At 39.6% G+C, this 17,302-nt stretch overlaps 1 protein-coding gene across 5 annotated transcripts in view; it reads left to right on the top strand.

The window, feature by feature from the left end:
* ITSN2 (intersectin 2) overlaps positions 1-17,302 on the top strand; it is a 138,320-nt gene that overhangs the window by 73,480 nt on the left and 47,538 nt on the right. For all 5 annotated transcript variants that reach the window (XM_019520827.1, XM_019520825.1, XM_019520829.1 and 2 more), the window contains 11 exons: positions 488-551; positions 2,504-2,641; positions 2,738-2,823; positions 3,700-3,962; positions 4,867-5,016; positions 5,281-5,421; positions 6,780-6,867; positions 7,337-7,476; positions 10,984-11,120; positions 12,519-12,967; positions 14,139-14,260. In XM_019520827.1, coding sequence (XP_019376372.1) covers positions 488-551; positions 2,504-2,641; positions 2,738-2,823; positions 3,700-3,962; positions 4,867-5,016; positions 5,281-5,421; positions 6,780-6,867; positions 7,337-7,476; positions 10,984-11,120; positions 12,519-12,967; positions 14,139-14,260 — 1,778 coding nt within the window. The remainder of the gene's footprint in view (positions 1-487; positions 552-2,503; positions 2,642-2,737; positions 2,824-3,699; positions 3,963-4,866; positions 5,017-5,280; positions 5,422-6,779; positions 6,868-7,336; positions 7,477-10,983; positions 11,121-12,518; positions 12,968-14,138; positions 14,261-17,302) is intronic.

Genomic DNA, 17,302 nt, shown 5'->3' with positions numbered 1-17,302 from the left:
TTTTTTTTTTTTTCCTCCTGATTTGGAGCCAGCTGGTAATAGTAGAATCTAAGGCTGAAGGGCTTGGGAACTTGCCCAGCAAGCCATATATTTCTGGTTGCTGGGAAATGCCAGTGGCCCCATGCTTACAGCTCAGACTGTGGGCTAACAACCAGTTATATTCAACATACAACTTTGAAGGTTGCTATAAACATTTACATTTACCCCAGGTCGCCTGTCCTGGGACTAGCTGAGTGAGAACAGGTAATCCCGAGAGCTCCAATTATATTTCTTTATGTGTAAAGAGACACTGGTATTTCCAGGTTTAAAAGAGGACAGAAGTTGAAACTACTAATGTTAATTTAATATCAGCACAAATGGGTCAAGTAAAATTTAAGAATTAACATGTGCTTGCCCCAGGTTACAATGCACACAATTTTAGTATCCATCTTTTTGTCTAAATAAATGTTTTATTATAATTATTAAGAATTTTCATACCTTCGCTTAGGTTTCCAAGCAAAAAATGCCCTTCTTCAGTCTAATCTTTCCCAGACTCAGCTGGCTACAATTTGGTAAGTTTAATTCACTGGCCCATAAGAGGTATATTGTGTGATGAATGTAATCTGTTCTTCAAAAAGGAATGTTAATGAGGTAAGTACAACTTAAACATTAATGAAAAATTAACCTGTTTCACAATTTTGCTAATTTTCTGTTTATTAAAGCTACAGTGTTTGAAAAGTCCGCTTTATTTTTCACTTCGTTGCTATTTTGCATTTCTCTCACATCAGACTGTAAATTAATTATATTCATTTCAGGTTCAGTGAAGTGAGTTGTAAAACCTGGAGGGTTTGTTTCTTTAACACAATGGGTTAGATGTAGAAGATCAAAATTCTGCCGAAATTGCAAAGTCTGTTGATTTCAGTTGGGGGTAGGAGGGGAAAGACTTTGTTTTAATCAGTGGTCCTTCAGTTTATTTGTCACTGTGTGCTAATAGCTCTACGCTTCACTTTGATTAACAGCTGTCCTTGCTATGGTGGTAGAAATAATTGCAGTCTTCTGAAGACTTGGATAATGAGTCTTGGAACGTCTAGGTTTTGCCTTTTGACACGACTCGGAGTGAGCTGTAAACTTTACCATCCCAGAGGAATCCACAACCCTCTGCAGACAACCCTCTGAGTCACAGGTTTCCCTCTTCCTTTTGTCCCAAGAGTAGTTGTTTACTGTTGGCTCATAGGAGCAGCAAATTACAATTTTACCCTGTTGTCTCTGCTGTTAGGTGGTACATTGTAGGATCAGAATCAAGACTTGAGGTTCTGTGCACCTGCTGAAGGTAGTGATGGAATAAGCAGATGCACAATGACTGCATCTTCCTGCATGTCCAGGCTCAAAGTTTGAATAGCCCTGGTTGGATGCAAGATGGTTTGTGTACTTTCACAATACTGATCGTCCATATCACTGTCGGTATCACCAAAGTGTGCACAGCGTCTAATAAAGTAGGTTATTGCCTACAAAAGTTTGTGCATCTCTAAGCTAACTAGCCTTTAAGGTGGCACCCTGCCCTACCTTCTCCTTGACTTCGAATTAGTACAGCTAACCACCTCTCTACTCCAAAGTTGGGAATTATCAATACTTTGTTTTGATATGTAGTGTCATTTTAACATGATTCAGAAGTAGTGTCAGACAATAAACAGGAGAAAAAAACACTTTGATTAACTGTGGTTTTGACTAGAAATCTTTTCTCTTATTATTTTCTGGTCAGACTTATTGGTGAGGAAGAGCGCTACAGTGGCAAGTACTTCCGTGACTTAGTCTTGCAACAGGATCTGTGTATCTAGATCAGACATGTTTCTTTTAATGGATGCTCCAGTTCCTTTGCACACATCTCTGGAAGCATGTGTTCCTTACCTTTTGCCCTTGCAAAGTATTTTGTGTGGGGGTAGGGAGGTAAGACAAGTACCTATCCTGCCTCCCCATATAAACAAGTTCAGGAAGTGCTTGATCCTCTTCACCTGTCTGCTTAAAGGAGCTCTGAAACAGCATTATCAGACAAACTGCTGGCATGGAAAAAAGAGGCCTTATATTTAGGTTCCTTTAGGAGGTTGAGAACCTAAATTTAAGTTGCTGAAATCCTGAGAAAAGAACTGGGAGGTAATAAATCAAGAGATGCTGTGAACTTCAGAAGAGTGGGTTGTATATAGGGCTGTCTTCTGTTCCCGGGTCTGCTGTTGGTTTGTCATGTCACCCTGAGGAAAGTCATGTACCTCTCTCATCCTCATTTCCCACTTCTGCTTTCGCTGTTTCTTGAAACAAGCTGTATAAAGGCAAGGCCTGTAGTAAAACTATAACATAGCACAATAAAATTGTCTTTCATCTGCCATTGATTTTATTAAGAGGAAGATTTTTTACCAGTTTATTCTATAAAATAATCCTTTCAGAAATTGTTCTGCAATAATTTAAACTATCCCTTCCAAGTAATCATTCAGCTTCACTTCCGCTGATGTCATTGCTCTTATACTTTACTCAGGACACTTGCTGATATTGATGGTGATGGACAGCTGAGGGCTGATGAGTTTGTGTTAGCCATGCATCTTACTGATATGGCCAAAGCTGGAAAACCTCTGCCACTGACACTTCCCCCGGAATTGGTACCTCCTTCTTTCAGGTAAATTGCCGAAGGCAGTGACACATGACAAATCTGATGCAAAGACTACAAATATTGATGCACTTTTAACCTCCCAACAAAAATGTATCTTTATAGAGGTGGAAAGTATGCTGAAAATATTAATGGAGTACTGCAATCTTACCAGCAAACACAAGAAGAAGAGCCCCAGAAAAAACAGCCAGGTAAAAACAAGGTTTTGAGCTGTGTGTTAGCCTACAAAACTGTACTTTGAACTCTGCTAAAACTTTTAGAAACTACAATGGGATGAGGGAACCCGGGACTTTCGAACATCTGTGTTTCTGGGGTAATGTACATTTCACCATAGATAGAGGAAAGATTGTGTAGATGATGCTGTCAGTTATGTACAATTAAGAAAACATTATGAATGTAGGGTAAAGCAGTACTTTTTCAACTAATACAAGATTTTGAGCCTGCGAGCACTTGAATATAGCTTGCCTGGTCCCACAATATTAGACTTTACTACTATCTGGTTCTTGCTGGCCTTTGCCTGCATCTTGTAGTGAAAATCTTAAAAATAAATTTAAAAAATGATGAGCTTTGTAATTTATGTACTTTCCTTTCATATGTTATAAACCAAGAACTCAGCTATTCCTCAGCTTCTGAATGTTACCTTTATATTATTCTGCACAAATAAAGTTATTTTATCTGTCAGTGTTATATTGTGATCTGGTAAAAAAAAAAAAAAATCAAACAGACCTTGTTCAGCCAGTGATGGGTTTTTTTGTTTTTGTCTCTTTTTTTTGGTTTTTTTGTGAAAAGGTAAAATACCAGAGGAAAAAAATTACTTTGGGCTGACCATAAAAATGAAATTTTGCCTCTGACAAGATTCTGAAAACTTAAGTGAATATCAGTGCTCAAAAAGAAAAGAAAACAATATTTTAGCTCTATATACCATTCAAGGTGTTTAAAATGTCTGTGAGACGGTGACCTGAGATCACTAGCAAGATAATTTTCTAGGCATTAGTAATGTAGCAGAGGAGCCTGCTTGAAGATGACATTTTGTGTGAAACAATGCTAACTGCCTTTCTGTGTTTTAGTTACATTTGAGGACAAGAGGAAAGCAAACTATGAGAGAGGAAACATGGAACTGGAAAAACGCCGTCAGATCCTGCTGGAACAGCAGCAGAGAGAGGCAGAGCGTAAGGCCCAGAAAGAAAGAGAAGAGCAGGAACGAAGAGAGAGGGAACGGCAGGAACAGGAGCGAAAAAAGCAGCTTGAACTGGAAAGGCAGTTGGAGAAACAACGAGAGCTGGAAAGACAGAGGGAGGAAGAGAGGAGGAAAGAAATAGAAAGACGGGAGGTTGTCTGCTTAATTACATTTATTTTTAACGGTCCTTTTAAGAAGTCTGTACATCCATTCAGTGAACCCAACTGGTTAAGCTATTCCTTGTGCATTTGGGGAGGTGTAATTTTGGGTGTGTTTGAACTTTCATTACTTCTAAGTGTAGCATGTTGGTCTAAGTAGTTAGAAACCCCAAAACTACTCTGTACTGAAGCGTGAAATTGGTATTATTTTGCCTGTTGATCCTAGGACAAATGTGGTTTAAGTAAGTTTCTCCATAGTTTCAGTTAAAATTGATTCATTCTGACTACTTGCAGACATTAAAGACAAAAACCCAGTGCTTTACTTTAAACTCCACGTGCTCCCGCACCAAGTCCAGCACATGCACAGAAGAGGCAGCGTGCATTAGTTTGACCCAGCTCTGCAGTGTCTGTATAGATCAAGTGCTTTAGTGGGGCTTTTCTGGCGATTTTTATCTAATAGCTGATTGAATCATCTATTAGATAGAAGTGCCAAAAAGCCCTTCTGAAGTGCCTGATCTGTAGAGATGCTGTGGAGCCAAGTCAAAGTAACGTACTGCTGCTTCTGGTGAAGCGTGTAGGGGATTTTTTTTTTAATGTGCAAGCAGTCTGTGGCCAGTCCGGTCAGGTTCCTTCTGAATAGTGCCCTTCAGGCCGAATCTGGGATCTAGGGCTGGTTGACATTTGGTAAAGCTTCGCTACTCTGGTTTTTCAAAAAGCTACAGATTTCCTATTATTTTTCATGGTTATACTGGAAATAATGTTGCCAACTCTTTATGTGGCTAAGAACAGGTATGTAATGTGTGTAATGTAAATATTTATAATCAGTACTATCACACTTCTAGTTGGCTTTAGAGTTTCTAAAGAATATTGTAGGTTTATGATGATATAATTTATCTTAGGCAGCAAAACAGGAACTTGAGCGCCAGCGGCGACTAGAATGGGAGAGAATTCGGCGCCAAGATCTTCTTAATCAACGAAATCGGGAACAAGAAGAAATTGTCAAGTTAACTGCTAGGAAGAAGAGCCTTAATCTTGAATTAGAAGCCCTGGTGAGGCATTTGTCATGCTCATTATGTTTATATGAAAGAGGAAATTATGTATTATGCAAATACATATTAATAACATGCTCATTTGTTTGAATGAGCTATGGAAACTTGATTTTCATGGGGTTGGTTTATTGTTTGATTTTTGGGGGTTATTTGAGAATTATTTGTAATTACATTTTGGCTGAACTGATTTTTTTCACAGAAGTTTTAGTGATGCACTTGCTAAATTGTTTACTACACATGGTGTAATCTTCTGTTTATCTACAGACTGACAAGCATCAGCAGATCTCAGGCAGACTGCAGGATGTGCGAAGCAGAAAACAAATCCGGAAAAGTGAGCTGGAAGCTCTAGATAAGAAATATGACTTGGGAATTATGGAAATCAAACAGCTGCAACAACAGCTTCAGGTATGTAACGTCAGGCTAACCCTAGTGTTCTCTACTTCTCCTTTCACACCTCTTCAGCAGTGATAAAGAAAGGCAGTATAAGAGAGACTAGTATGTTAATGTCAATTAATTTAATAGATCAGGTGCAGAGAAGACAGAAAGCAGAAATGGCCCGTAGAATGAGTTTGGACAGTGCTGATTTCATTTTTTAAGAAGTTGGGAAAAGAACTTTGTAGTCCTGATCAATTGGCAATAACTTTTCCAGGTTAGAGGTGAAGTTTTGACCATAGTTCCAGTAATATGTATTAGTTTTACAGAGCCCAGGTAGGAAGTTATTTGGGGGGATCCTACAAAATGTCTGCCTGTTTTCTACATCCTTCCAAAACCAAGTAAAATGCTTAAAGGGGTTATCCTTACTGATGCCATTCCAGTGAAGACACGTGAGTTGTGCAGTGTTTTTTCTACAGTATCTCGGTTCTTTCTGGAACTTTGAATGAAGCAGGGTGATGGAGCTTATATAGATGATGCATCAACTGATGGTTTTTCATTTATTACAACAATTAGTCTATGTAGTTTAACAAATGTTATTGAATTAATATAATTTATGGAAGTTTAGTGGCTGTTTACTTTTGAAAATATAGGGACTTGACTTTTCACCTGAAAAAAGTTTCAAATGGTTTTTGCCTAATTTCATAACACTTCCTGAAAAATAAAATTGGGTTTGTGTGTTTTAAAAGGAACGTAGGCTTTTATGTCAGGACTCACACTTCTGTCTGGGCAAAATTTTCAAAAGTATCTTTGTGATTTAGGAGTCTTGTTCCAGGCAAAGATGCCTTGCTGTGACTTGCAGATTTCTTACTCTATATTTGGACTAGACGTTGGTGAGCTAAACAAGTGACTGGTCATTTATCACCATGCAAATTTCTAATGTGTGTAAGATGTCACAATTGATTTGTGATTTCAAGAATTAAAAATGTCATGTGTTAAACCAATGAATAACATGTCACTAGGTTTGTGAATTGTGTGAATAGTGTTTTACTTCTGTCTTATTTATCAGAGACTGAAAACTATTACTTGATGGCTTGTTTCAAAAAAGCATTTGGATTTTTCTTTGAAATTTGTATTCTGCCATATGTACAAATGTTATGCTGGTGTGCTCTACTCTTGTTCATTCCCTCTGTGCTTAATATTTGTGCGTCTCTTTCATAGTGTGTACTTGGGGATCATAAAATATGATCCATTACAGGAAAAAAATTGTACCAATGTTCTGTGACACACCCAAGTTAAAATGTTGAAAACTCTCTCCTTAGTGCTTGTTAGTATGTAAACAAATATTAACCAGTCTTAAAAATCTATTGTACCTTTTCTTATATTTGCAGGAATATCAGAATAAGCTAATCCATTTAGTTCCTGAAAAACAGTTGTTAAATGAGAGAATTAAAAATGTGCAGCTGGACAACTCTAATAGTAAGCATGTTCAAATAAATTCTTTCTTTGATCTATATGCCAGTTTTCTATACTTGAAACATAACAGATACGAGCTACAGTATAGGCAGTCTTGCTACCCAAATTTTCCTTTTGCTCACAGTAGTGTAAACTTTTGAGTAACATCATTTAAATGACAGGAGTTACACCAGTTTTATACTGGAAAATGAGTTGCAAACCATGTTACAGTCTGCCTTCAGGCGTTTGCATCTAAGTCAGACTAATTTGATATAAAGAACTAATGTCAGCCATGTTATGTGAATCTTATGAGTGCCTAACACCTGTAAATGGAGACCAGGGTCCTGTTGTACAGTGAGCTGTATTTGGGGGGAAAAAAAAGACAGTATAAACAAACAGATTCTGAACCGGGAGTTCACATGCACTAAAAAGAAATAGAAATGGTAATTAAAAATACAAGTCAATGTAAAACTACATGTTCTTTTATTTTCAGGTCCAGGAATCAATTCTGTATACAAGAAATCCTTAGAAAAGGAAGAATTGTGCCAAAGACTTCGGGAACAACTAGATGCCCTAGAAAAAGAAACTGCTTCCAAACTCTCTGAAATGGATACATTTAATAGTCACCTTAAGGTACAGTACAGTCATTCTGTGAACATACTGCCCTATTATTGTAAACTGTGTTTTCTTCTCTGTCCAGTCATAAAAGTTTGGTGACCCTATCAAACTTGCATTTGCTATCTCATGATGCAGCTCCATTTTTGAAAGTCTGTCCCATCTTAAAGCTATCCAAATGTTTACCAAATGTCTTCCAGCAAAAGGCACAATGTGAAAATAAACATTACACACCTCATAGTTGTAAATTGATCTTTTTTACTTCTCTGCATGTGTCATGCTACCATGCCTTTCCAGATGTATTCATTGCTCGTTCTGATTTTTTTTCTCCTCAAAGAGACAGAGTTGGGGGTGTTCAGCACCTTACAAGTTCTGGTTCCATGACTATAAGGTTGTGGTACTACCATTTTCCTGGTGTAAACTGAATGTTCTCATTGTTTACCTTTTACTGGAACAAGATGCTAAAAAATAAGGCCAGAACAGCCCATAAGATATTCTGATTTGGTGATAATGTTCTTGTTCCCGTAACAAGTACAAGATATGTGCAGAGGGCAATAAAAGTAACGTGCTGGTATAACAGGAGCTCATTTGCTTTATATGGATATTAACCTATCTAAGAAAATGCATGCAAGTTTCATATATAGGTAGCATTACTCTGCTTTATTTGCTAGTGTATTCCTAGTGGCATTGATGCAAATTTTAGAATAAACTGAATGATTTCTCTTCAGAGGAAGGACAACATTACATCCATTGAAAAGAGCTGAAGAGGAAACTCAATAACATTTGAGATTTTCTTCTTTAAAAAAAAAAAAGCCTTATTCTTCTCCACCCAACATCAGTTACTTGCATTTGGAATCACATTACTGCATGGCTTGTTGATTATTGAGAGCAATCCAGCTGCATTCAATGGCTGTGTCAACAACATAGTCTTCCCTTCAGTATATTTAAAAAAAATGTAATTGGCTTTTTATCTGCCTTATCTTACAGTGTGAGAATATGGATGATTCTGTTCTTCAGTGCCTTTTGTCTCTGCTAAGCTGTCTCAACAACCTCTTCCTCTTACTTAAGGTTATTTTCTAATCTTTGCCTCTTTCGCTTTTAATTATTTCACAGTTTTTCTCTGTTTATATTTTTCTTTTGTGCATGTGATACCTCTTTTGCTCTTTCCTGAAAATCTCATTCTGAAAATAAACTGACAGAAATGGAATGAACAGTCTTGTTTTCTTTCTGCTTGCTTTTAAATCTGTCTGCTATCTAACGGCTTCAAATTAAAAGCTTGGAAAACAAAACCCAAAAATAGTAATAACAGCATGTTTGTAAGTGGACTAAAGTATCCATCAGCTAACCCAGGTATTTTTTTCCTTTTCAGTTAGTGTCATCGAAGTAACATTTTATCCTTTGATATAAACAAATCTCTCCCCTTGCTTTCTCCCTTTTCTGTCTCCAACCCACATTTCTCACATGCCCTAAATGAGACTCAACTCAGTGGCCACATCCAGATGAGTGTCACCGTGCAGTATGTGGCACCGCAGACATGCCACATATCACACAGCCGTTCTCTGTGCTGCAAGGGAGCAGTGCAGGGGGATATCTAGAGGTCAAAAACACCTGCACAAAAAAAAGTGGAGCGGTGCACATGGGGGCAATGCGTACTGCTCAAAACCAGAGCCTGGCTGACCATAGCCACGCTCCAGCTGCCAGCCAGGCTCTAAGCGGCAGGATCACCTCTGCTGCAGCCCTGGGAGGCCCCCAGAACCCAAGGTAAGGCTGCTGAGGCAGCCAGGTGCAGGCCCCAGCCATCCCTAACCCACCCAAGGTAACGTGCCGTGTGCCAGAATGCATGTGGCATGGGTGTTCCCCAGGAACAAGTAGCAGTGGCACAAGTTGTCTGGCTGTTAGTTGTCCCAAGGAAAACAAATGTCTGCGTGTGTCTGGATACAGCCAGTGGTTTCAGAAGAATCCTGCAATTGCATCAATGCCCAGGATAGTACATGTAGCATCTTAATGTAATGCTGCCAAGCCACCAGGTTAACCCAATATAAAAGCTTTCTTACTGCTTTCTCCTAACACAGTTGGCTTTTCTGTGTTGTGGTCAAATTACTGATTGTGCTAATGGTGTTTCACCAGTGCTTACTGTAAAATTCATACCCTCTTTTTTCTTGTAAATTATCTTCTGAATTATTTAATGGACAAGTCTACTTTTGAAACAGTAATATTCTGTAATGTTGAAATAGATTTTTACTAGTTTGTTTGTTTTTTGCCAACAATCCCCAAAAATGTATTATTATACTTGTATTATACTTGTTATACATGAGTTTTAAACTGTTTAAAATGAGTGGAGAAAGTGTTCCCCCATCAATGCTAGGACTTCAAATAATATATGGAACATAATTTGCCTATTCTAATTTATTGCAGAGAGAGGTCCTGGAGCAATGGAGGTTTTGTTACCTTGCCTTTTTTTCTTATTAAGTCTATTATACGAATACTCAGGCTTTCTAGGAAAAGTGTATCAGTATTGCAGTGGGAATAGACTATTCCTGAATATTTTCTATACAGTATATATGTAATCTTATATGAGATGCTACCTTTTACCTTCTTGTCGGTATGTGTATTTGATTCACTGTGACTGTTAAGAAAAAATAATTGTAGTAATCTATAAATATATTATTAATCTTTTGAAGTACATTCTGGTATATTATTGCTGATATGTTTCTTTAGGAAATTTAGACTGTGTCTACACAGTAAACTTACTGTGTCAGGCAGTGGTATTCTCAAACATACTGTGCAGCTTCACGTGTGCTGCCCTCAATGCTAAGTCATATTTGGGACAGGAAGGAATTTTGCACCATGGTCAGATCGGTATGGATGTGGATGGGGCAGGGCAGGTTGCCTTCCTTTATAGAGGGGGGCATGGCCCTCTTCCCAGGACTTCTTGAGTGTATATTGACAAAATTTTATAGAAGCAAAACATTGGCTGCCCTGGTCCTCTTGCTTTTACCTGTCGCAGGTTACGGTGTTAGGTCTGTGTTGTGTCAGGGTAGATTTATATGGGATGGTGAGATAGGGATGCTTCTGCCTTAGCCAGGGGTCAGACTAGATTACCTCTGGAGGTCCTTTCCTGCCCTACTTTTCTATGACTCCAGTTCCAGTCTAGAGAACATGACTGCACTCCAGGTGGGCTAATTAGAATGGGTTTGGTTTATTTGGCCCTGTTAGTCAGCAGTGCTAATTGGCCATCCTGTAGTTCTGTGTAGATGCAGCTATACTGCTTTTCCCCTAAGAGGCAACCTACCCAGAGCAACACAAACTGAGTAAGAGGGTTTGCAGATCTGCTTGCTATTTTTATATTCTCCTCTGTTTGTCTCTCCATTTCCACTGAGTTCTAACATCCATAATTTATTTTAGAATGCCCTGTCCATTTGTATTAAAACTTGAATCAAAAAGCATGTTAAATGCCTGGTTGGTCACTTAAAAAAATGAGTTGACTTCAGTCTTTTAATGCACTTCATTGTGTTTCCTCTGTAGGAACTAAGAGAAAGCTACAGCACACAGCAGTTAGCTCTTGAGCAGCTCCACAAAATAAAACAAGATAAAATAAGAGAGGTAGAAAAAAAAAGAGCTGAGCTGGCACAGAAAAAGCGACTGGAGGATGAGGCTGCAAGGTAATTTGGCTCAGAAAATATAGGACAGCCATATGGTTTTTAAAATGAAGTATTGCTTTGATGAGGTTAGATTTTTTTTTTTTTCTTTTTGGTCACTTGTTATCAGTAACCTGGTGATGACCTGGTTATAGCAAGTGCAGTTTTATCTATTATTATTATTTTAACTGCTGAGATTTAGATTCCCGAGTTCTGTCACAAATAATCATCAAGCATGTGGTAACAGCTTTGTTGTATGACCTTTTACCGGTCCTGTCCAAGAGGTCAGTAAGATGCATGCAAGTGATATTGATTGTCTTTCATATAACTTCCACAATATGTTATTATCCAAGAACCAATAGTGTGAGCAGTTTTTCTACCACAAGACCCCTCTGAAGCTCCTCCCTTGGCTGAAGACACCACAAAGTATCAATCAGAGTAATGCGTTTGCCACTTTGATATAGTATAGAGATCTTCTCCAATGACTTTTTTTTATAACACGCGAATAACAGAGACCAGATATTTCAGCACTATCTCAAATCATTGCCTCCAAAGTGCTGAAGGTGCAGGGAGATTGTCTTCTAGAGTTGGATTTTAGACACAAGTGATAACCTTGTTGTTGAAATAAAGGTGATATCTGTCAATGATCTTTTCTCTGTGTTCTTAGTAGGGCTATGCGAAACGGCTATGTTTCATTTCGGTTTTGGATTCAGACGTTTTGGCGAAGAGTGATTCATTTTGATGTTTCAGATCACTGTTCTGTTTTAATTCAGCCGACTCTATTTTGGAGTTTCAACCCTGTTTTGGAGATTCAGATCGGTCAGGGAGAGGCAGGCACAGCTGGGCGGCTGCAGGTTCTCCTGCGGCTCCTCCGGCTGTGCCTGCCTCTGCCTTGGCAGGGAGAGCCGTGGGAGAAGCCCCCATGGCTGCCCTGCCTGCTCCCATCCCCCGCCTGGCCCGAGCCTCCAGGCACTTTAAGCGGAGAGCTGCAGGGCTGTGCCAGACTGCTCCCGGAGGGCACCTCCAAAACATCCAACACATTTCTAAAATGTTTTGGATGCTTTTGTTTCATTTTGGAAGTGTTTCGAAGCCGCCTGTGTCTTTTCAGATTCGCTGTTTCAGGTGCCAAAATGGGCTGAAACACCTCCAAAATTAAATAGCTGCCAAAATTTCGCACAGCCCTAGTTCTTAGGGTAGAGACTGAACATGGACCAGCTTCCCTGCTTGGTTGAAGACCTGGAGCCATTGGTTCTTTTTTTTGTAGCTAGTGAACCAGCACTACTTCACTGTACTCCCAGAGGAAGGAGGATACTATAGATGTAGGGCCAGTCTTGTCTAAATTCAAGCCATGGTTGTCACCAAGCTTGTTCAGGAAGAATGTATTGCTTACTTTCAGATTTATTTTCCCTTTTTTTCTTTAAGGAAAGCAAAACGGGAGAAGGAGAACCAATGGCAGGAAAATATCCGAAAGGAAGAAGAAGAGAAAAAAAAGCGACTACATGAAGAGCGAATACAGGAAAAAATTCAAGAAGAAAGGCTAAAAGCAGAAGAGGTAGCTGCTCAGATGAGAGAGAGAGAGTCCCAACAGCAAAAGCACAAGGAGGAAGAGAGGAAAAAGCAAGCTGAAACTCTGAGAGAAACAGAGCAACAAAGGCAGAGACAACTAGAAGACGACCGAAAAAAGCAAGAACAGATTGCAAGACAAGCTGAGGAGCGGCGTAAACAGCATGAAGAAGTAAAGAAAAGAAAAGACACGACCAATATGCAAGAGTCAGAGAAACAAGCTTCTAAATTAAACTTAAATGAGAAATTGGCAGGTTTATTGAAACAAACAGATGGTCGGAATCTTAAGCCACCAGGGAAAAATGAAGGTAAGCTTCACCTCTTGGCTTTGGTTAAAATGTCCCGGGGGGCTTTAATAGATATTTGTACTTTGTATTTTAGGCACTTTGTGTCAGAATGACAATATTGGAAACTTAGCATTTAAAAATTAATGTTAGAAAACCTGGTCCCTGTCTTCAGTTGCTGTAAATCAGCAGAGTTCTGTTAACTTCAAGGAGGCTCCCCCAATTTACAAATCTTTCAGGAATTGCAGCCAACAAATCCTGCCCTCTCACAACAGTAACACTTCAGCTTTTCTGAGAGAGAGACCTGCACTCCAACCTTGAAAGGAGGATATTTGTGTAGAGATTCAGAACTTATTTTAAAATAATTTTTAGTAGAAAATGAACAGATAAGCTCCAAGTAAAGAGAACAGGCCCAGCCTGCAGCCATAGTGACTCTTTTAATACTAATAGAGAAAACACAAGCATCAGAAACAATGTCAGTTATATAGAAATCAAGATAGAAATCCACTTGTCATACAGGGATTTGAAAAATGCTTTATGTTGGTTTAATGTTATCCCCATTACAGCTAGTGGGAGTGGCTTTTATTATTGATTTCACAGGAGCAGAATTAGGGCAGTGCTGAAAGCTTGTGCAAACCCCACTCACAATTTTTGACAGTCAAGAGCTGAAGGACATTAGTGCGGTTGGGTTAGCAGTAGCACGAGTAGAGTTAGAATTACAAATAAGAATATACAGTATATTTCTGTTCCAAATGTTTGTATCTCCTTGGCAAGATCCTCAGCCTGTGCTGTGTTGGGACAACTTTTTTCTTTTCAGAAAATTTAAAAATGTTATAAATAAATAAAACCATTTTAAAACAATTGGCCTTGCAGAAATGATATGACAGGAACAGGTGGGAAGGCAAACAGATTTCACACTTTGACTCAGCAGCTGGTGCACTCTGCCCACTGTTACCTCTGTCTGTCATGCTAATAATAATAGTCTGTGCAGCACTGTGCTTCCCTCCATCTGTTTTGTTGTATCCATTTATCTCTCACCATACATTTAGTCTGTAACATTACAGAGGCAAGGACTGTCCCCTTGTTTATATCAGTATACATCATCTAACACAACTGGACCTGACCAAGTTAAAGGCTTCTAAGCATTACTGCAGTACCAAGACAGTAATAGTTTGGGGTTTTTTTCTCCTTTCAGGCAATGCTGTTAGTACCTCAGAATCTAGGAATTCAGTTGCCTTGGTAAATTACAGAGCTTTATACCCATTTGAAGCAAGGAATCACGATGAGATGAGCTTTAATTCAGGAGATGTAATTCAGGTAAGACTTGCAGTGCATACAAGACTTAAAAATTAGGATATATTACATCTTAATCAAAATAAATGTTCCTGCCCTATTTTAGACCCGTTCAAGTTTACATTGATTGCTGTCTGGAGAAGGGGAAAGCAGGATTAATACATGTCTACTTCGGGGTAGAGGTAGAGTTGGGGATCAGTATTGCTATTTTAAACAACAAAATGGATAGATCAAGAACAATACAATTTCTGTTTTCTCATCTTCTCTGTTGCAAATTTTTGCAGATGTGCATGTAATTGTGCAAGGAACTGCTTGCTAGAAATCCAGATTTAGCTAATGGTGTTATAAATAAAAACAAATTTACTCTTTGTGCTTCAGTTTGCCCTTCAGCATTTAGCATAATGCCCGTCAGCATTATTTTTCCTGCTGGGCTCCAACTGACCTGTTTAATGTGGACAATATCATTTTATATCTCAGTGATGTTCTCTATCATATCCTTGGTTTCATGTTTTGCTTTTGTAGTTGTTAGGGTCAGAAGGGACCTCAGTAGATCATCAAGTCCAACCCCCTGCCTTGGGCAGGAAAGAGTGCTGGGGTCATATGACCCCAGCCAGGTGCTTGTCTAGTCTCCTCTTAAAGACCCCCAGGGTAGGGGAGAGCACCACCTCCCTTGGAAGCCCGTTCCAGGCCCTGGCAGTCCTTACCGTAAAGAAGTTGTTGTTGACATCCAACCTAAATCTGCTGTCTGTCAGTTTGTGGTTGTTGTTCCTGATTATTCCAAGGGGTGCCCTGGTAAACAGAGCATCTCCTGTTCCTTGCTGACCCCCAGCTCCTGATGAATTTGTAAACAGCCACAACATCCCCTCTCAGCCTTCCCTTGTGGAGGCTAAACAGATCCAGCGCCCTCAGTCTCTCTTTGTAGGGCCTTACCTGCAGGCCCCTAACCATACAAGTAGCCCTCTTCTGAACCCTCTCAACGTTATCCACATCCCTCTTGAAGTGTGGTGCCCAAAACTGGACACAGTACTCCAGCTGCGGCATACCGCCTAGAGGAGAAGTATCACCTCCCTGGACCTGTTCGTGATGCACCTGCTAATGCATGATAGAGTGCGGTTAGCTTTACTGATTACTTTGTCACATTGATGGCTCATGATCCCTTTCTGCTGCTGTGCTACTGAGAAGGTCGTCTCCTAGCGTACACATGTGTTGGTGATTCCTTCCCCCTAGATGCAGCACTTTGTACTTGTCTTTGTTGAACTGCATCCTAGTCTTTTCTGCCCACTTTTCCAACCTATCCAGGTCTGCCTGGATTCGATCCCTTCCCACTAGTGAGTTTACTTCACCGCGTAATTTTGTGTCATCTGCAAATTTGGACAGAGTGCTCTCCACACCCTCATCCAAGTCCCTGATAAAGATATTGAATAGCACAGGTCCAAGGACCAAGCTTTGGGGGACCCCACTGTCCACATCTCTCTAGGTCAGTACAACCCATCCACCACCATTCTCCGGGTGTGACCCTTAAGCCAATTTGCCACCCACCTGACCATGTAATCATCTATGTCACAGCTGCTCAGTTTCTCTGTAAGAATAGGATGAGATACTGTCTCAAAGGCCTTCTTAAAATCTAAGTAAATAACATCTACCTTAACTCCTGCATCTAAGGATTTTGTGACCTGGTCATAAAAAGAGACAAGGTTAGTTGGGTAGGATCTACCTACTATGAACCCGTGCTGGTTGCCCTTCAGCATTACTTTCCTGCTGGGCTCCCACAAATGTGATCCTTGATAATTTTTTCAAAGGTTTTCCCAAGGATAGAGGTGAGACTAACTGGCCTATAATTACCTAGATCCTCCTTCCTCCCCTTCTTGAAAATAAGGACCACATTGGCCCTTTTCCAGTCTTCTGTGACCTGACCTGAGCACCATGTGTGCTCAAACAGCTGTGCCAGTGGCTTTGCTATGACACTGGACAATTCCTTCAGCACCCTTGGATGAAAATCATCCAGGCGTCCTGACTTAAACACATCCAGCCCCTCCAAGTGTCCCTTTACTAGGTCGATGCTGACCATTGGTGGGCTGGCATCCCTCCTGTGTCTGTCTATAATGCAACAGGGAGGTTTGTCTTGATCCGTGTTCAGGAATGCAGAGGCAAAAAACTCATTGAAGAGTTCAGCCTTGTCTCTTTTATCGATCACCAATTGCCGTAGCCTGTCCTGTAGGGGTCTTATGTTACCCTGCACCTTCTTTTTGCTCCCTATATACCTGAAGAAGGTTTAATTTTTCCTAATTGGCTGGTCTGTGTAAACTCGTCTCTAGGCAGTCTTCCAGGGCAGTTTAGCTTGAGTCTCTTCTGTGAAGATCATCTTTGTGTATACAGCTGTATAAACTATATTGGTGTCCTGAATCCCCTCCCCTAACCCTCCCAACAGCACGTGATGGATAGAAACATAGGACTCAAAGGGACTTCCTGGATCACTAAGTCCAGTCCCTTGCTACTGTAAGCAATTATGTTGTATAATCCCTTTCACAAACCTATATTCATGGTGTAGATAAAAATGTTGAGAAACTGTATATTTAGGTGACTTATGTTAGTATAGTATATGGGAAGATATTGATATTGTGGTATATTTTTAAAAATAATCAGATGCTTTACTTTCCCTTTAAAACTCATTCATTAACTAGACTGGAGGTGCTGCAAATATCAGATAATGATGAAGGCAGTAATCTTAAGACCTCTTAATATTTGTCTTTCATTTTATAGTGTTAATTATCTATTTGCATTTTCATGTTAGTGGAGCATGAAAGGAAACAGAAAGAATAGTGCAAGTTGTTATCTCCAGCTTCCTCTCAAGATACAATTACTTGAATGTACTTTTACTGCAGACACCACCCTTTAGAAATACGGTACTCGTATTTATTGAACCATTTCTGATACTTTTGTTTCCTGTAAACAAATTCTGTATTTACTGTAAAGAATTTCCCAGCTACTGCTATCTAATAATGATTGGTAAATAGGCATACTTGCTTAGATAGCTTAGACAGAAGAGACTTGCATTCCCTTTCTCTT

This window comes from Gavialis gangeticus, unplaced genomic scaffold, assembly GCF_001723915.1.
Source record: "Gavialis gangeticus isolate Ggan-Ray unplaced genomic scaffold, GavGan_comp1, whole genome shotgun sequence".
In the NCBI taxonomy this organism is placed as follows: domain Eukaryota; kingdom Metazoa; phylum Chordata; order Crocodylia; family Gavialidae; genus Gavialis; species Gavialis gangeticus.
Note: the sequence above shows the minus strand (reverse complement) of the source record. Positions and strands in the feature narration are given on the sequence as shown.